Source organism: Denticeps clupeoides, chromosome 19 (genome assembly GCF_900700375.1).
Source record: "Denticeps clupeoides chromosome 19, fDenClu1.1, whole genome shotgun sequence".
NCBI classification, from domain to species: Eukaryota; Metazoa; Chordata; class Actinopteri; order Clupeiformes; family Denticipitidae; genus Denticeps; species Denticeps clupeoides.
In genome coordinates this window covers 18,760,745-18,780,118 of record NC_041725.1, presented here as the reverse complement: position 1 = coordinate 18,780,118, position 19,374 = coordinate 18,760,745, and the positions used below count along the sequence as shown (strand labels likewise).

Genomic DNA, 19,374 nt, shown 5'->3' with positions numbered 1-19,374 from the left:
TGTTTTGATAAAGAGCTTATTATTGTGAAATATATTGCATTCTGACATTTAAATATGCTTATTATAATGAAATATTATTTCATGGCTATTATTTGGAGGCTTTTTATTTAGTTTCAGAAGTTTTTATTACAAAACGTATTTTTTCTGAGTCTGCCTTTATTTGGCGTTTTTCCTGATTTATTTCGTAATGTGACTTTTCAGCAGATTATTATGCTGATATTATATATCATTCTCTATTCATGTGGGTATTTATTTCAGTGTCGTATTTATTTAACTTTGAACATTTTGGAGTTCCACAGGATAATTCTGACTAAAATAAGACTAAAATGCTCAGACTTGTAGTATGATAAAATGAGTATGGACGTGACTAAGACTAATAAAAACTAAAATGAACACAGGCCGCCAAAAAACAACACTAGTTAACGTGCAAAAAAATGTACCAAATTAATCCTGCTCTGAAACCGACTCTTCCATGCAGTGGCCAACAGAGGGCAGTAGATATGCGATCAAACGCATCTGCTCACATTATTGTGCTCCTCGCCTACAGAACCAGATCCACAGCAATCAGCTGCGGAGGGCAGAACAGGAGGCGCGGAACCTGCAGGACCGGCTGCAAGCGCTGGCCGGCCAGAACAAGGAGCTGTGCTCAGAGCTGCAGGAGACCAGGCGCAAGCAGGCCGAGATCGAGTGCAAGGTGAGGCAATGCGACGAGGGAGGGGACGCTCAGCTGGGTCGCCGCGCGACGTGGTGCTCCAGCACGCGTCCCTTTGGCCCGTTGCCTTTCTATTTGTGATGGCCACCCGTCAACTTTCCCTGTCAGCGCAGCAGATGTTACAGAAAATGCATCGGTTCGAGTGCTCTGTGCGCCACCATCCCATGAATGAAAGAATTGCTGTTAGTAGCCTGGTGGGGAACACACTGGCATATGAAGCCGAAGACCACAAAGCCACAGGTTCAAACCCCACTTGCTACCATCATGTGCCTGAGCAGGACACTTAACCCTGAGTGTCTCCAGGAGGGACTGTCCCTGTAACTACTGACTATAAGACTCTCTCGATGAGGACGTCTGGCAAATGCTGTAAATGTAAATTTAATTACAAAATTACTACTCTGCAGAAACATATTCCAGACCGGCCCATCTCGAACAAATGTGCAAACACGTAATTTGCATTACACCCACCACCAAATTATTATGTAGGACTTGTATGTTAAAGGTTAAAGATCACGCAGAGCTGCTCACTGTGATTGGGGGCAGATGTTTCCTCTGTCTCGTGCACCAGTTCGTTCTCCATCAACTGCAGAACACGTGGAGAAGATTAGAACGGGCAAAACGGAAGTTCTGCTTCTTTTTTTTTGGCTCATTGCAACACCGAGATTAGATCAAGGTGGAAAGACGCTGACACCCTGGTGTCGTTTGCTGCCCGGTAGAGCTCAACACCTCACCCACACGGCCCTTCCTCGCTTCTCCGCCAAACCCTCGGCTGGTTCCTGTGCAGCCTCAACCTTTTGACCCTCATTAGCATAAGTGTTAATGGCTCCCTGAAAGATAAATAACGTGATTTATGTTTTTCATCTCTAGGGTGTGTGGTGGTCAACAGACCAACTAGTTTCAAATCAAATTCAAATTTTATTTGTCACATACACAGTCATACACGGTATGATGTGCAGTGAAATGCTTTTTGCGACTGTACAGACCACAGTATTGCAAATGTTGCAAGTAAACAGTGAACCAATATGCAAATATTGCAAACATAACCAAGTATAACACTTTTACGTCTTTAACATAAAATATGTGTAACTGGTAGGGTGAAGGTGTGCAAATGAGTTACAGTTTTTTTTACAATGTTTAAAGAAAAGAGAAAAAGAGCCATAAAAAAAAAAAAAAAAGAGCAGTAAGGTAAAAAGCACAGAGTCATTTTGTGCAAAGTGATTTTGTGCAAAGTGATTTTTTTTTGCTCATAGTTTGTCCCTCATCAGCACACCGAACCCTGTGGTGTTGCAGGAGCGCTTTAGGTTCTCCAAAGAACGAAGGTCTGAAGGTCTGACTTTCCAAGCGCTTCCAACCCTTCTGTTGTTTGCTTGTCTTTCTTTTCTTGCTGTGGCAGAACAAAGAGGAAGTGATGGCCGTGAGGCTGCGAGAGGCGGACAACATCGCCGCCATGGCTGAACTGCAGCAGCAGATCTCCGAGCTGGAGATTCAGGTGCGGCGCGTTCTGCGGGACGCATTCAACTTTATTCCGTTTCGGTACGAATATCGCATCCTATAAAATAAGAAAAGTGGCCCTAAACACGCCGAATAAGAGAACATGTGCGCGGTGTTGAGAACCCTTGGACTCCTTATTGAAGAGCGGCTCCTTTTAGAGATTTGCAACACAGCCGTCCTTAATCGGAAGGAGAGATTGCAGCAACCGTTTCTGCTCCGTAACATTCATCAGCATGATAAGTGCAACTGTGATTAACAATAAGATTGCAGATGGCCGGCAAGTAGCTGAGTGACTGGGGTTCTAGTTTTCCCCTCTTCCTCGTCGGCATTGAACTTTTTACACTGAACCGGGCCAATGGTGACGGCGGCGAGGTAAAACTCGAAAAGATCAAAGAGACTTGGAAGAGGAACCAAGGCTCTGAAAGGGGAAGCCATCTTCCTCTGGTCAGCATATGAACTGCATCCAGGATATTGTGAGGCGTGCTGAGGTTTAAATGTTGGGCTGAGGCACCGTATTAAATTTAGGGTTACGGTTATGGTCAGGGCACATTTTTGGACTGGGGGGGAAAATCACGTATCTGCCGCTGCTTCCCCTTTTTCTTTGTTTGTGCCATGTTGCGAGGAGGAGGGGCTTAAATAGTCCAGAATGAGGAAGTAGGGCGTGCGAGGGCCGTCAGTCATGCCTACAGGCCCCTCCCCCTTTTAAAACATGGTTCCTAAGAACATCATTAATGTTGTGTAGGGTGTTGGAAATAACTAAAAAAAGGGCTGGTGCCGACATACAGATAACAAGCAAGCAGTCACTTCCTGTTTCTATCTGTTTATTTCATCTGATAAATCCTGAAGACACATTCAGCCGCGTTAAAAACGTACACGATGTACAGGAAACGCGAATTATCCATTCTAAATGTGTAGCGCTGTACAGAAAAGCGTCCCTCGCTCCTTTTCAGGCAAGTCGAGGGGAAATAAGAACCCAGTCTGGAGTGAGTGGCGCCGGACCTGTGCTTTTACACGACCTACGCGCCGAGTCAGCCTCTATTTTCGTCGCGGTGTGAAGGTGGAAGGTGTGTGTCTGTGCGGTCAGTTGTGCGGATGAGTCAAATGTGCCCTATTTGGCGAGTAAATTGGCGCGCTTACGTGCACTTTTTTTTTTTTTTTTAGAAATGGCTTTTATTTTAATCACAGTCAGGGCGCGACTCGCTATCTTCAGTCACCATCGGCAGGCCCGGCGCTGCGTCTTTTCGCGACTGGAAAGTCTTCGGGCCCTCAGATTCTTCCACCCTGCCGACAGAAGATCCTTTGATCTCCTGGCCGTGTTCGTATCTCGTGGCCTAGAACCAGCCTGCTCTGTGATCTGTGGGAAATCAGTGCCATGAAAACCACAGCCGAGGCTCGTGGCCCTCCAGCGGGTGTGGCTCCCCGAACCTCTCTGTTCAGCCCGGCTGGCTGCGGTGAGCGTTTGGTCTGTGGTTTCGTGTACCTGGCTGGTGCTCCGGGAGGTTGTGGCTTTCAGTCTGTGTCTCATTGATTTTGCGACGGTGCGATGGCGTTCGGTGACCCCGTCCTCCAACATGTTTTCCAGTCACCCACAGGTTTCGGTTTCAGACACCGATTCTGAACTTTGGGTCAAAGTTCATATATTTTTTTTTTTTTTTGAAGCTTTTTTTTTTTTATCTTTATATATATATAAACCTTTTGACATGTTGACTCTCTTGCCCACCTCTGCTTGTTGTAAATAGCGCCCCGAGCACTGAACTTGTGTCAAGGGGAAGCTGCTGCATGCGAGCACTTTGCCGAGACCACAGCTCACCAGTGTTCTCCATCACACCCAAAACCACATCCTATCAGGTTTAGATTAACATGCTTTTGCTTTCAGAATCAAAGCTAACTTTGTATAATTCGCTCTGCTGTGGGGAGATGAAAACTCTGAGATTTTTTTTGCCGGGTAGGAGGAGAAGCGCGCGGCCATGTTCTCAGTCCCTCCCGGAGAGGTCGGTTCCTCGGGTCTCGGCGTGCACCTGCTCCTGCTCCATCCTCACCGTCCTTCATGCTTCTCCTCTCACGTCCCGGGACAAAAAAAAATGAAACGGCGGCTTCTTATCATTTGAGAAGACGTCTGGCTTCCTGCTTGACTTGTTGAAGCCCCTCGTATGATCTCTGTCTTCAGAAACTGTCCAGCTTCCGTTACTTTGGGAGTTCTTGTGAGTTAAAATTGGCATGAAGGGATATTAAATTGGCATTTTGCCATGTTTTGGGGACATTAACAGAAGAATTTGAAGGAAAATATTCTTAAAGTGTGTAAAGCATTGAGAGGTGTGTAGAATCTTCTCAAAACCATGCTTTATTTGAAAGAAATCTATTCATCGCCGGTGGTGATTTTATTCCTGTAAAATGGAGCCTTGGCGTTTTTTTTTTTTAAATGGCCGCGATGTTACTCGTCAGATTTGAGTCAAACGAGGAGCGTTGCATCACCGCGCTGCCGTAGAAAGGGGAAGAAAGTCAGTCACGCCGGCCGCTGACTGCGAGCTGCCGGGTAGGAAGCCATTAGTTAGAGCCGTTTGACATTTACGCCCCCCGAGCCGCGCCGCGGCCTGGCACCTGGCCGGCCCCGGGCAGCTGAGCGCGAGGAAGTCGGCTAACCGTCTCTCTTGCCTTATCGCCGTCACCTTGGTGGACGGGAAGGGGGGGGGGGGGGGGGGGGGGGGGGTGAAACCTCAAGTCAAAAACACAGATTCCTGGGAGAGCGGGGGGCGGGGCCGCTGCCTATCGGGCCGGTGCACACTTCACCACAGGAATTGAGAGAAAAACAACCCGGAGCCTTTGCGGTCTTTGGTGACCGAGATGGCAATCACAACTCTGCGCCTCGTGGCCCCGCCCCTTCTCGTCACCTTGCTCCGTATCTGTTTCTTCTTTCTTTCTTTCTTTCTTTTTATATATATATTTTTTTCTCGATTCGGTTAGTGCGGGATTTTTTTTTTTTTTTAAAGCGGCAACGCGATAAAATTAAGACACAACACCCCTCCGGCCTCTCGGGTCCCCAAAGACCCGCCGAAGGGAAAACGGCGTTGTGTTGTCTTCCTGCGTCGAGCCGCACCTGCAGCCTCCATCACAGATGCTTCGGTAGCCCGCGGCAAATTTGACACTTGCGAAACAGTCAATCGAGGTTTCATACGAACCGAAAAATGAGTGCAAGCCTCCGTCATGTCGGTAGTAGAGCTGCGTGTATTAAATCTGAAGAACGTTTTGGTCGTGTGTTGATTTCTTTTTTTCGTGTGCGTGTTTCTCTCATCTCAGAAAGAAGAGGGGAAGGTCCAGGGCCAACTGAACCACACCGACTCCACCCAGTACATCCGCGACCTCAAGGACCAGATCGCCGAGCTGAAGCATGAGGTGGGGCCGCAGGCATTCTGGGTAATGAAAGCACTCGATGAGCAGGGGCCGTGCGAGGGGGCTCTTCGGCATTGTCACCATTTGGTTTTTGACCCACTCACGTTCCTTCTGTTGGATTAACAGGCCTTTGAACGTGTTGACTACACGCAGAGCGCTTCCTGCGTCTCTGCTTCTCAGCGGGCAAGTGCGCGTCTCTCCTGCACACGCTGCAGTTCACCACCGAAAATGGCCAGAGTTCGCCCCCGAATTCTGTGTGTGGGCAGGAAATTAGGCAGGAAGAGGTGTATGGCGGCTCTCCACAAGCCCACTCAAGAATGCACTATTCTTCACCGTGGTCGTCCTTCAGAATACATTTTTTGCCTCCTCTCAGTTCTCTAGCGTGCGTCCAATTTTGTCGATGAGACCATCCATTCGGGGTAAATAAAGTCTCTGTAAGCGCCCAAACACACGTGTTCTGAACAGGTCATGTTCTAAACCAATCGAAGATGGCGAAGGGCGGGGCCGGCTTTCTGATAGGACGTTAGTTAGACCCGAGCCCAAGTACAGATTTTTAAAAGCCCGAACTTGCGACATGCTTTGCGTGCGTCATTTATACATTTTATAGCACAGTTTTTCACGGTCAAAGCTTTTTTTTTTTTTCCCGACACATCAGACTTTGCTTTTGTAATCGGCATTGGCTCGTCTTCACTTCACTGCCTCAGTGCCCATTTGACAGTGAAAGTTGTCACACGTGACACCCCACAGATTTTTTGCACTAATTGAAACGCACAACCTGACCTTGCACGCCCCGAGCCTGGGTAAAACAATCGAATTTAAACTCTGAAAAAGCACGGTGCGCGTATAAAACACGTTACGTGCCGTGATAAATGTACTGGTCCAGCGTCCCCCTCTCCCCGCTGCCTTTCAACAACAGGTCATCAAGCCCTTAAAACACTTGCACTTTATTTCTTTTTTCATTTCATGTATCTTGAACTCGGTTAACTAACAATTCGCTTAACAATTTACAAATTAATATTACCCATTTAAACAGGCATTTAAAAAGGGGGGGAAGTGACCCTGTAAAACTGTGTTGAATGTCTGTGACGATTCTCAGTCATCCTGGTGAAGTCGCGATGGTTGAGTCGCAGCAACTGGACTTTCTTTCTTTGATGTTGAGACGTTTCGTTCTGCCTCTGTGCCACGCAGCATTTGGCTGCTGTTGGTAGTGTTTCTTTTTGGGATTTTATGTGAGACCAATGCAAAAAAGCACTTTAATTAAAGTGAAGTGATTGTCACATGTGATGCACAGCACACGGTGCACACAGTGAAATTTGTCCTCTGCATTTAACCCATCGCCCTGAGTGAGCAGTGGGCAGCCATGACAGGCGCTCAATGGGACTTAGGACGGGAATTTGAGCAGGACATTCTAACACATCTTTGATCTAAAGCATTCCTCCATTGTGGCTCTTGCTGCATGTTTCAGGTCATTTTCTTGCAGGAAGGTGAATCCCTGACCAGCTTCCCTGTCCAGGTCGAAGGAAAGCATCCCACCACATTTCACAGTGGGGATGGTGGGTTCGGGGTGATGAGCCATGTTATATTTTCGCCACACACAGCGCTTGGCTTTTAGGCCCAAATTTCAACTTTGGTCTCAACTGACCAGAGAACCTCATTCCACAGGTTTGCTGTGTCCCCTATCTGTGACCTGCCTGGTACATTCCTTGGTCTTCATGACTAATGAATGTTCTCTAGCAAACCACCGAGGCCTTCACAGAGCAGGTGTATTTATAGTGAGACTAAATTCCACCCGTGTGGACTCATAATTGTCTCACTACGTTATTTCTGAAGGCTTCTGATAGGACTTTATTCAGGGGTATCGGAGTACAGGAGGCTGAATACAAATGCATGGCACACTTTTTACATTTACATTTACAGCATTTATCAGGCGCCCTTATCCAGAGCGACTTACAATCAGTAGTTACAGGGACAGTCCCCCCCTGGAGCAACTTAGGGTTAAGTGTCTTGCTCAGGGACACAATGGTAGTAAGCGGGATTCGAACCCGGGTCTTCTGGTTCATAGGCGAGTGTGTTACCCACTAGTGCATGTTTCGTTTTTATTCCACTTCACAGTTATGTGCTACTTTGTGTCGGTCTCACATAAAATCTCAATAAAAAAAAGTTGTAAGGTGACAAAATGTGAAAGTTCAAGGGGTGTGAGTACTTTTTCAAGGCTCTGTAATTAGTCTAATTTCTGTACAGAGGAAAACGGTGGAGATGGATGCTGCGCTATTCGGGCATGCTGTCAATCATGCATACAGGCTCCTCCCCTTTGGGAAAAATTTTTCATATAAACATCATTAATCCTCTGTGCGTCGGGAGAAATTACACCCAAACAAAAAAGGGCTGAACCGGGTGGTTTGTTCCTCCTCTCCGACTTGCAGATAACCAGCAAGCAAGCCACTTCCTGTCACAACTTCTTTATTTCTGCAAGTGCTATGTGTTTATTATGGCGTTCTGAAAATAGGGCCCACATGCGTGCACTAATCTGGACCGGGGTCCTCGCGAGTTTTATACTGGACCTGCTGGAAGGGAGTTGCAGTAGTCCAGTCGTGAGATTGCTGGACTGAACCAGTATCTGGGTGGCCTGTGTTGAAAGATAAGGGGCGGGTACGCCCTTAGGAATCTACATCTACGTTTCCAGCATTTACCAGACGCCCTTATCCAGAGCGCCTTCCAATCAGCAGTGACAGGGACAGTCCCCCCCCGGAGACACTCAGGGTTAACCGTCTTGCTCAGGGACACGAGTGGGGTGTTTGAACCTGGGACTTGGTGGTCTCCTGGTTCAGAGGTGAGTGTGTCACCTGCCAGGCTAGAACACCAGCTGGGCGTGGCGTGCTTATTAAGCAGTCCAGTAGAATTCTGTTCCCCTCTGTATTAAGTGGCATGTTGAGAAGGTGAGGCGGTGAAGATCTGACTGCAGAGTGCGGCTTTGATCAGAACCCGGATCCTCACCACCATTCATCTGCTGGGTCAGAGTGGGATTTCCTGTCTAATCCTCTGGACCCCTGTTGTGTGTGTGTGTGTGTGTGTGTGTGTGTGTGTGTATTCGTGTTATTAGCTCCACCAGATCCACCATCCATGGGCCTGCTCAGCAGAAACGTTCTCGTGGTGATTTTACTCATCTGCAGCCTTCTCGCTAATGACATGCCGAATCGCTCTTGAAAATTTCTCACTCAGAGTGGGTAGAACTTCGTTCTCAGGTCATCAGACTTGGCGGAAGAAGGTGTGGAGGACCGGAGGAGATCGTCTTTGCCCTGGAACTGAGCTCCTGATTGTTTTGTTCGCGATTGGCCCCGAGCGAGCGGCATCTCGGCCGCGAACAGAAGGACGTTTTAAATGATTTACTGGGGCAGGATGAAGTCAGATTTGCGGAAAGGAAGAATAGAGGCGGGCCGGGGAGGGAAGAGGAGGAGAGGAGCTCGCGCTCGAACCTGCCCGTACTAAATCATGCATTGTGTGTGTGTGTGTGTGTGTGTGGTGTTTTTTATTTTTTTTCTACTCTCTGCCGCTATCGCCCCCCCTGCACATTTCCCCTCCGCCTCGTCACACGCCTGCCCGCTCTGCAGAAAGCTGCGGCGGCGCTAATAATTACCTGCCGTTACCCGGCGCCGCATCGGTGTCGCGAACCCGCGAGTCACACTGAGAGAGAATAAAGAACCTGGTTTTAAGGTTTAAAATTAAGTCGTAAAATGAAATTGTACGAACATTTGGCCATTAATTGCGGAAAAGTGAATTTAGTGCAATAACTTAATTTCAAAAGTTGCTCAGTTGCTTTTGGAGCGAAAAACCTGTTCCACAGAGTCTAATCCCAGCTGGTGAGACGGGGACCGTCCCCCCTGGACACACCCTGTGGTATTCTGGTGTTACCCGGTCCGTGACTGCGATGTCAGAGGGAGGTGGTGGCCTAGCGGGTAACACACTCGCTTATAAACCAGAAGACCCAGGTTCAAATCCCACTTTCTACCATCATGTCCCTGAGCAAGACACTTAACCCTGAGTGTCTCCAGGGGGGGACTGTCCCTGTAACTACTGATTGTAAGTCGCTCTGGATAAGGGCGTCTGGTGAATAATGTAAATGTTTAAAGCCAACGGGAGGACGTATTTTGTCCTGGTTCTCGAAGCGAAGCATGAAAGGAGAAACGTGTGTGTGTCTGTAAAAAACGTGTCTCGTTGTCTCTCTTCCTACATGTCTGTCTCGATGGGACAGTCGCTTCCAGGTAAGTGTGCTCGTGTGGCCGTGATCGCGCCTGAATCAGGAAACCCGACCCGTCATCGTTTTATTTTTCCATTTTCTTTTTCCAGCCCGACTCATTCTCGTGTTCTGCAGTAGTTACCGGCGGTTAAAAAAAACGTCCTGACGTCCTCACATTCGTGGCGGGGACGTTCCGTGGTGGCTGCTGCAGAACCGCCACGTTCCCCGGGTTCTCTAGGTTCTGTAGATCGCGCTCGGCCTGCGTGTACGTGTTTTGCCCGTTTCCCAGCATGCCGTGCGGTGTTGTGATTGTCTGGGCCGGTTGGTAAAATCGCCGTCGTCTTCTTCTCTCCGCAGATCCGCTGTTTAAGAGGCCAGAGGGGCGTGGCCGCCCCGCCCTCTTTTGACGGCATCCACATCGTTAACCACTACTGCGCCGCCGACGAGTCCGACCGCTCCTCCGATGAAGACGCCGCCGCCATCACCATCAGTCTCCCGTCCCACCTCGAGGCTCGGCAGGCCGCCGGCGGCCGCGTCACGCTGCACCCCGACCTGGGCGAGACGGACAGCGAGGGGGACGAGGACGGGGCGGACCTTCGCCTCTCCGTGCCACCCGGCGTCGGCCGAAAGACCACCACAGTGTGACAGACCCGTCAGGAATGTCCCACACCGCTGCCTTATTCTGGACCCGCGTCGCGTTTTACCGACTTGTACCAGACGCGGGACACGCCCGCGCCCTCCCGCCGAGGGCCCCGAACACTGTCCCGTCTCCTGGAGGGGTCAGGGGTCATCCGAGGGAGCAGAGTACCCGTGTATATATGTACATGTCTGCATCTTTTCTCCTTCGTCCATGATAACGTCCTCCAGCATGTCCTCTTATTTAAAGACAGCACGCTACAGATTTATATCAAGCACCTACGATTGGGAGATTAATTATTATTATTATTATTAATGTATTTTTAATAAACGACTGTTTTCAAGCCAAAATTCTTTACGAAAGAAAGGGAAGTGACGTGTATTGTTCTGAATTCTTTTCAGGTGTAATACATGTTTATTACATTTTATTTTGGGCTCCACCCAGGGGACGTCTCCGCCACCACAGGACCGTTCAACGGATCCGATCACTGATCAATTTTTCTAGAACAGGAACGCGGCTGCTGCCCGAATAAAAGCGTCTCTTCTCCCCTCCGACAGAATCTGAATCTGCTGCTGCTGTTTGGGTTTTTTTTTTTTTGTTCCAAATAAAGTTGCGTTATTTATTCTTGGCATGTGACGTCATTCGTGTTGCGTCTCCCACGTTTCTTCAGCGACGGCGGGCGACTGAGTCCAGGTGCTCTCCCTCACGTCCGCCCCCGCCGGGCTTCGTGATGGCCGCGGGCCGCATCCTGTGCGCGCGCTGATTGGCTCCCGCGGTTCCGGCCTCCGATTGGTCCAGAGCGGCGACCAATCGCGGTGTCGCGGGCGACCTGCTGATCAAAGTGACACTTTTTTTTTTTTTTTATTGTCTGATTGAACTGAAGCGCGGCTCCGACTTGAATAAATAAATAACGCGGTGACGTCACGTCGCGGGTTCTGGTTGAGGAAGTCGCCGCGCTGGTCCGGAGCGCCGGTGACGTCGCGGCAGGTATTTATATATTTGTATTCTTCTTCTTTTTACTTTTACTGCTGGTCCAACCAAACAAGAAGGAACCTCTAGGAAGAAGCTCCTTTATTAATGCGCAATGCGCGCCTTTATTAATTTATGTATTTACTGCGCGGGAAAAAAAAACCCGTCTTATCTCCCCGGATGGCGCGGCGGGTCTAATCAGCGCGGGGCACGTGGAGATCCGACTTCCGGCCCGGGGGGAACCCCCCTCCTCCCCCCAACACCGGCCGTTTCTATAGCAACGCAACTTCAACTTTATCAACGACGCGTCCGAAGGAGCTTCATTCGAGCGTAATTACGCGGGGGGGGGGCGCTCATTACCGGCGGACTGGCGATGATCGATAAGCGGCTTCGTGCGCCGATCGCCGCTGATCGCATCTCCCCTCCTGCCGTCGCGCCCCGCGGGTCCGGAGAACAAGGCGCCACTGTCGCGGGAACCCGAGACGACAAACTTACTTTTCAAGTCGTTTATTTATTTATGCTTTTATTCATGAAAGACGTTTTGGGTTAAAAAAAATAATAATAATAAAATAAAAAAGTGCGGTTATTCGTTTCTTCAAATTAGGACAGAAGATGCGACACATCGTAAAATGTCACTAAAGCACGACACACGCGACAGTCGTGAGTTGTTCGTTTTTATCTGATAAAAATCTCTCCTTTCACAGATTATTCCGCCACTTTTATAAATTTACAGCCGCGGTGGCGGGTGCCCGGTGCCCGTCCCGATAACCCCCCCCCCCCCCCCCCCCCCCCCCCCCTGTCGCGGCGGCCCAATCGGAGTCGGTGGGCGGGGCCCGGACAGGCCCGGGGTGGCGGCGGCTTCTTTTAAAGCACCTGTCCTGCGAACACCTGGCAGACGGGCGCGGCCACTGCGCATGCTCCGACCGCGGCCAGAACGGGGCGTCCGAGCGCAGATAAAGCCGCGACGCGGACGCTGCCGGGGCTTCTGGACGAGAGACGCACGCCGCGATGCCCCGGTCCTTCCTGGTGAAGAGCAAGAAGGCGCACAGCTACCACCAGCCGCGCTCCTGCGACGAGGAGCGCAGCCGCCTGGACTCCATCCTGGCGCAGATCTGCGCAGGTAGGGCGGCACCAAGACTCCTGCTCTTCTTCTTCTCATGCTCTTCTTCTTCCCCTCCTGATCTTCTTCTCGTGGTCTTCTTCTTCCCCTCCTGATCTTCTTCTTCTCATGGTCTTCTTCGTCTCCTCCTGGTCTTCTTCTCGTGGTCTTCTTCTTCCCCTCCTGATCTTCTTCTCGTGGTCTTCTTCTTCCCCTCCTGATCTTCTTCTTCTCATGGTCTTCTTCGTCTCCTCCTGGTCTTCTTCTCGTGGTCTTCTTCTTCCCCTCCTGATCTTCTTCTTCTCATGGTCTTCTTCTCCTGATTGGTTTATTCTCCTGTTCTTCTTCTCCTGTTCTTTTTTCTCCTGGTTGGTCTTTTTCTCCTGGTTTTCCAGACACACGCGGGCGGATCTGTATTTCCAGATTTCTAGATCAATATTCAGCACCGCGGTTCTACACTCGTCGGGAATTTTGTGCTTTTTTTTTTTTTTTTAAACTCTTCGTCGCCGCTGCGTAACAAAATCTCCAGTCGGGATGATTAAATATTTACGACGAAATGCAACTGAGCTGCTTTGATAAATTAATTCTATTCATTTATAACCACTTGAGTCGTTTTAATGGACATCAGTTTACATGATATTTTATTAGAATTATTTCCGTAATGATTCCCTCTGCTGGTAAAGTATTTGGTTTTTTTTTATGCATTTGCATTCTACCGATATTTCGTTTTCGTTCATTTAATTGAATTGTTTTATGCATTAAAAAGTGCGTTTCGTCCCCAGACACCAAACTCCCGGAGGCCGGATGCTGCGGCGGACTCTCCCCGGACTCCCGGCTGGCGGAGCCGGCAGGGCGGCCCGCCGCGTCGCCGCTGAGCTGCCCGGACTACTGGCGGCCGCCGTCCCCGTCCGCGTCCCCGGGTGAGCGCCGCCTTCGTTATAACGCGTTACAAGCTTGTATTTAACGCGTTATGAACGCATGTATTTAACACGGCCCGTCGTTCCAGACTCGGATAAATCCTTCTCGCCCTCGGCGGACGACGCGCACCCGTTCTCCGCGCCCTTCCGGCCCTACGCGTGGAGCGGCTACTCCGGCTCGGACCTCCGCCACCTGGTGCAGCGGAGCTACTCGCACCACCCGCTGGACTCCGGCCTCGGGTTCTACGCCGAGCGCGGCGCGGAGCGCGCCGCCGAGACCAAGCCCGGGTCCGAGATGCTGTGCGCGCGCCTGGTGCTGGGCGGGGCCTTCAAGTGCGTCAAGTGCAGCAAGGTGACCCCCCCCCCCCCCCACACACACACACACACTCACACACACACCCGTCCACGATTTCCGCTTTCTGGAATCGGCCCCGTAATCAGAAGGTTGCGGGTTCGAATCCCGATCCGCCAAGGTGCACTGTCCCCACACGCTGGTCCCCGGGCGCCTGTCATGGTGCCCACTGCTCCCCAGGGGTGACGGTTAAATACAGAGAAGCAATTTCCTTCGGGATTAATAAAAGTAACAAAAGAAAAAAATGAAAATAATAATAATTCGTTGTGGTTGGGTGGTAGTAGCCTAGCGGGTAACCCCACCGCCTATGAACCAGAAGACCCAGGTTCAAACCCCACTTACTACCATCGTGTCCCTGAGCAAGACACTTAACCCTGAGTGTCTCCAGGGGGGGGGCTGTCCCTGTAACTACTGACTGAAAGTCCCTCTGGATAAGGACGTCTGGTAAATACTGTAAATGATCCAGTGGTGGATCCATCCTCCATCCTCACCTGGAGCTCCGAGTTCGGTTCTGTTTGTAAGGGGACATTTAAATAAAGGTTTATTGGCCTCCTGCAGGTCTTCTCCACCCCCCACGGGCTGGAGGTCCACGTCCGGAGGTCCCACAGCGGGACCAGGCCCTTCGCCTGTGAGCTGTGCGGCAAGACGTTCGGGCACGCAGTGAGTCTGGAGCAGCACAAAGCGGTGCACTCTCAGGTACACACACACACACACACACACACACACACACACACACACCAACAAAACACTAACGAAATAACACGACTAATTCCACGACGGAACAAATCCGCGCAGGAACGCAGCTTCGACTGCAAGATCTGCGGGAAGAGCTTTAAGAGGTCGTCCACGCTGTCCACGCACCTCCTGATCCACTCCGACACGCGGCCCTACCCCTGCCAGTACTGCGGCAAGCGCTTCCACCAGAAGTCCGACATGAAGAAGCACACGTTCATCCACACGGGTGCGTACCGACCAAAAAAAAAAAAAAAAAACACACACACATGACACCCACACCCACCCGTGGGCGCCGCTTTCCACGCTGACGCGCCTCGTCCCCCGTCCCCCCCGCAGGCGAGAAGCCGCACAAGTGTCAGGTGTGCGGCAAGGCGTTCAGCCAGAGCTCCAACCTCATCACCCACAGCCGCAAGCACACCGGCTTCAAGCCGTTCGGCTGCGACCTGTGCGGGAAGGGCTTCCAGCGCAAGGTGGACCTGCGGCGACACAAGGAGACGCAGCACGGACTGAAGTGACCCGGAGACAGCGTCCCTTCATTATTCCCGCTCTCTCTCTCTCTCTCTCTCTGTCCCTGTCTCTCTCTCTTCGTTATTCGCCTTTCGGCCGATTGGTCGATTGGCCGCGCCTCCGATTGGCCGCGCAATTGACATACGCGCTCTGATTGGCCCGCGTCCGTGTGCGGGCGTGGCTGGCACTACGGCGGGCAGGACGTACGTGGAAACGTTCGATATTGTCGTGTTTTTATTTCGCTCCTGTTTTATATTTTTACTGGAATTTGCACATCGATTATTTATATGATGACGCCCGACTGCAGTAGAGGCCTGTATTTAAATATTTCTGTGCAGTAGGCTACAGTATTTCAATACGCCCTTGAATTATTTATTACTGTATTGACGTATGAATATTATTATTAATAATAAAAACGCTTATTGATGAAATACATTGGATCTTGTCCACGATGCTTCTTGTCACAATTTATTCTACTTTGAATTCGCAAAAAAAACGAAACGACGAAAGCAGCCGAAACCGAAAAGGCGCCAGACAATAATTCACAATAATTCGTAAAAGGTTTTTTGGGGGAGAGATGTGAGTAACAGTGGATGACACGCCATTGTGGCGAACTGTAAATTTTTAATGGCGCCCGGAGCGAGAAGGAAGACGGGACGAGTTCAGGTCTCTCCGCGTCACGATAAAGATTTATTTCCGCTTTCAAATCCGCCATAAAACACAGATTAAGTCCGGAAAGCATCGAAAGAAAATCGAATTGAACGAATTTTCGCCACTCGGCTCCTGCACCGGGGAGAGAAAATTCCGCTTCTCGTCAGTTCCGACGCAGAATAAAGTTTTATTTTTATGTTCATGTCTCTATTTGTTTCTTTATTTATTATGATCTCAAAGTAGTTATTAATGCCGATAATCATGCGAATATGAATATCGCTACTAATAACAAAGCAGATCCTCTCTGGACGATGAACGAAGTTTAATTGAACTGATTCGAGTTTTACTACTTTTTGTACGCGGCGCGGCGTTTCGTTTTTATGTATTTACTGTAATTTTTGGACGATATGACGGAATCAGCAGAAATCAGAACGCGGCCCGCAGCGGGACGCTGTTTGCACGAATCACATCCCCACTCGCCTTTATTTACTCGGCGACGTTTTACGTCCGTCTCGGCGGCCGCGCGCATGCGCAGTGGGAGATGCGGGTCGTCAGATCTTCGCCGCTCGGAATATCTGCTGAGCAGATGTGAGGAGATCCCACCGAGTCAGGACATTTTTATAGAACACATCAACATGTAATCAGGACTCTTCAGCTTCAGTAAGCAGTAACTGAAATCACTCATCAAACTCACCCACTTACAAAACTCACCCGGTCACAAACTCACCTGTTCAAAACTAACTCACCCGCTCATAAACTCACCTGCTTATAACTAACTCACCCGCTCACAAACTCACCTGCTTATAACTAACTCACTCGCTCACAAACTCACCCGCTCACAAACTCACCCGCTTATAACTAACTCACCCGCTCACAAACTCACCTGCTTATAACTAACTCACTCGCTCACAAACTCACCCGCTCACAAACTCACCCGCTTATAACTAACTCACCCGCTCACAAACTCACCTGCTTATAACTAACTCACCCGCTCACAAACTCACCCGGTCACAAACTCACCCGCTTATAACAAACTCACCCGCTTATAAACTCACCTGCTCATAACTAACTCACCTGCTTCTTAACAAACTCACCCGCACACAAACTCACCTGCTTATAACTAACTCACCCGCTCATTAACTAACCCACCCGCTTACAAACTCACCCGCTCATAAACTGACCCGGACAGAAAGTCCTGTTGTTTGGGCAGGATGGAGTAGGGAATGGAGGATTTGTAAAGTTTGCTGAGCTTGTCTGAGGAGAAGGGAGGTGGAACCCCCTGCTGCTGGTCTAATGGGCTCCGTTATGGGCGACCTGCTCTGCAACGTCCTGAAAATAACTCCCACAGTGGAGCTGCGGATCCCGAACAGACGCTCGCATCCAGCCTGAAGTTGTGAACACCATCTGACGGGCTTCCCACTGAAATGCTCACCAGTTGCCCGGGTTTAATATAAAATAAAACAAACCTGCTGACGTCACACTAACACACACATAAACATACAGTACTGTGTAAAACACACACACACACACACACACACACACAGTAGTGAAACTAAATACAGTAACGCTGAAATTAGTATTAGTGTAAAAAGTAATAATTAAAAAGTGGAAGATTGGAGAAAATAACTGTTGACCTCTGGTCAACAACTGGTTTTGGTTTTACTGGTTTGACTGGTTTCTCCACACAGTACTGCAAACATTATATATAATAATAATAATCTATAACCCCCCACCACAGTTTTTTTTATGGTTCTAGAAAGATTCAAAAACAGAAGTGGTTACGGGCAGCCGTCAATCACGGTGTGACATGATCACCATATTGAGACTAATTAATCAGACGGAATGTTTTGTGGTGGGTGTGGTCACATAAGTGACGTTAGCCGATGCCTCTGTCACATCAAGTTGTATTAGGAGCAAAAAAAACAGTAAAGGGAGGAGACAGACGCTGCACTACGGGGGGGGGGGTATGAGACCTGTCAATCATGCCTACAGGCTCCTCCACCTTTAAAAAAGTTGTTCATAAAAACATGTTTAAAGTTCATCTTCTGGGCATCAGAAATAAGTGGGTAGTTAGTGAGTCCTCTACAACTTGCAGGTAACTAGCCGTGACTCCTGGAGATATAAATGATTAGTAAACATTAATAAACTACAGCTGATCAGTGATGTTTACACAGATCTGTCAAATCGAAATTGCACACTCGCACGCCCACTCACGTACCTTATATGGTCAGAAAATTCTATAACATTTCTCTCACAGCAGTATTTGCATATTTGTTCCTCTGCAAAGTAATTGTTTATTTCACTGGTTTTTAGTGCCGTCTCTCTATCTGTCCGTTTGTCTCTGTCTGTCTGTTTGTCTCTCTGTCTTCTTTGTTCTCTACATGATTGTTTGCCTTCATTGTTCCCATGCTGCTCGTGTCCCATATTTCATGTCGCCAGTTGCTTTATGTCCGCACGTAACGTATGGACCAGATTCCGGAGAAACGTCGTGTTCTGTCTGCCCTGTGGGTCCAGTTCTGGGACGTATTTACCCAGGATGCACAGCGGCAGCCAGATTTCTGCAGCCGTTACCCCGAGGCACATCAAATATGGATAGAAGGGCGTCGGAAATGGCCAAGTAATCAGAGCGCTGCATTCTGGGGCCTGGAATCCAAAGCCACCAGAAGCCATCTTCTCTCCCTCCCACACAGCCCTCCGGCCACGAGCACGCGGGCAGCGCGGGCCTCTGGTCACGGCTTAATAACGTCTCACTGCAGCCGACATGGTTGTGCAATTAGAACCCGCAGAACCGAGGTTCTCGCTGGTCTGGGGCCATGCATAATTGATGTGGAATAAAAGGTGGAAAAGATTTGGTCTCTTTGCGAATCCGGGCAAATCTGAAGATTCTGGGGCAGCGACGGAGCTTCGACATCAGGCCCGCGAAGCCTTTCACCTGGCGGACAGGTAGGAGATGTGGAGATTTCTCTCTCTCTCTCTCTCTCTCACTCGTGGCCTTCTTCATCCACCGCTTCACCTGCACAGACCTCACCTCTGTTGTTCGCAGATCAAAGCGGCTTTCCGAAGCACAGCTTCACTCTGTCGGAAGAGGTCAGGGTCAAGGGAGGGATTCCAGCCCGGCCATTGGTCGGGATTAAAAAAAGAAGAAGGCCCCTCCCCTCTCACCTGTCCTCCGGCCCGGCAGCGCCAGCCGCGGTACACAGCCACGGGCGCGTCGCGCCTCGGATAGGTCACGTTCTTTTGTTGCAGGGAGCTTATCCATTATTCACCTGAGCCAAAAAAACCGACTGCAGGCCAACTGCGCAGCTGTCACCGCGCGGCCACAAATTATTCATGAAGGAGGAGCGGAGAGGAGGAGAGAACACAGCCAGGCTTTATGTTAAAGCGAGAAAAATGTCCAGTAACTTCAGGAAAAAGACAAAAATCCCGTCAATTAAAAAGTCCCAAGCCGGATTTGGTGTTCTTTTCATTAAAAAAAAGGATTGCCGTTTCGTTGCAAAGTTTTTACAAATTTTCACTTACTTCAGTTTAGTAGAATTCTCTTTAGTAAAATTAAGAAGCAATAAATCACTTTGATTTAAAATGTTGGAATAGTTTTGGAGTGTAAAAATTCAAATTTTGCTGGAAGGAAAACGGGAAAGTTTGTTGTCCTGGCCCCACCCTCCCCCCCAAGCTGGAAGCCACAC

General features: G+C 49.5%; 2 protein-coding genes across 7 annotated transcripts in view; both read left to right on the top strand.

Annotated features, from left to right (window-relative positions):
* Positions 1 to 11,038, top strand: part of evi5b (ecotropic viral integration site 5b) — a 40,012-nt gene extending 28,974 nt beyond the window's left edge. For 3 of the 6 annotated variants that reach the window (XM_028961503.1, XM_028961506.1, XM_028961502.1), the window contains exons 17-20: positions 548 to 694; positions 2,106 to 2,201; positions 5,498 to 5,593; positions 10,182 to 10,469. In XM_028961503.1, coding sequence (XP_028817336.1) covers positions 548 to 694; positions 2,106 to 2,201; positions 5,498 to 5,593; positions 10,182 to 10,469 — 627 coding nt within the window. Of the gene's footprint in view, positions 1 to 547; positions 695 to 2,105; positions 2,202 to 5,497; positions 5,594 to 9,839; positions 9,850 to 10,181 lie in introns of all 6 variants that reach the window. The other 3 variants (XM_028961501.1, XM_028961504.1, XM_028961505.1) reach the window with 2 other exon arrangements.
* Positions 11,039 to 11,309: 271 nt separating this feature from the next.
* gfi1ab (growth factor independent 1A transcription repressor b) lies at positions 11,310 to 15,485 on the top strand. The gene is made up of 7 exons (XM_028961511.1): positions 11,310 to 11,448; positions 12,135 to 12,550; positions 13,312 to 13,449; positions 13,536 to 13,798; positions 14,357 to 14,494; positions 14,594 to 14,759; positions 14,870 to 15,485. Exons 2-7 carry the CDS (start codon positions 12,439 to 12,441, stop codon positions 15,046 to 15,048), a joined length of 996 nt encoding a protein of 331 aa, XP_028817344.1. The 5' UTR covers positions 11,310 to 11,448; positions 12,135 to 12,438; the 3' UTR covers positions 15,049 to 15,485.
* The last annotated feature ends 3,889 nt before the right edge of the window (positions 15,486 to 19,374 follow it).

Coding starts and splice junctions, on each gene's coding strand:
- gfi1ab (XM_028961511.1), top strand. CDS start 12,439: ATGCCCCGGTCCTTCCTGGTGAAGAGCAAGAAGGCGCACAGCTACCAC. Junction 13,450..13,535: donor GTCCCCGTCCGCGTCCCCGG/GTGAGCGCCGCC, acceptor CCGTCGTTCCAG/ACTCGGATAAATCCTTCTCG. Junction 14,760..14,869: donor GCACACGTTCATCCACACGG/GTGCGTACCGAC, acceptor TCCCCCCCGCAG/GCGAGAAGCCGCACAAGTGT.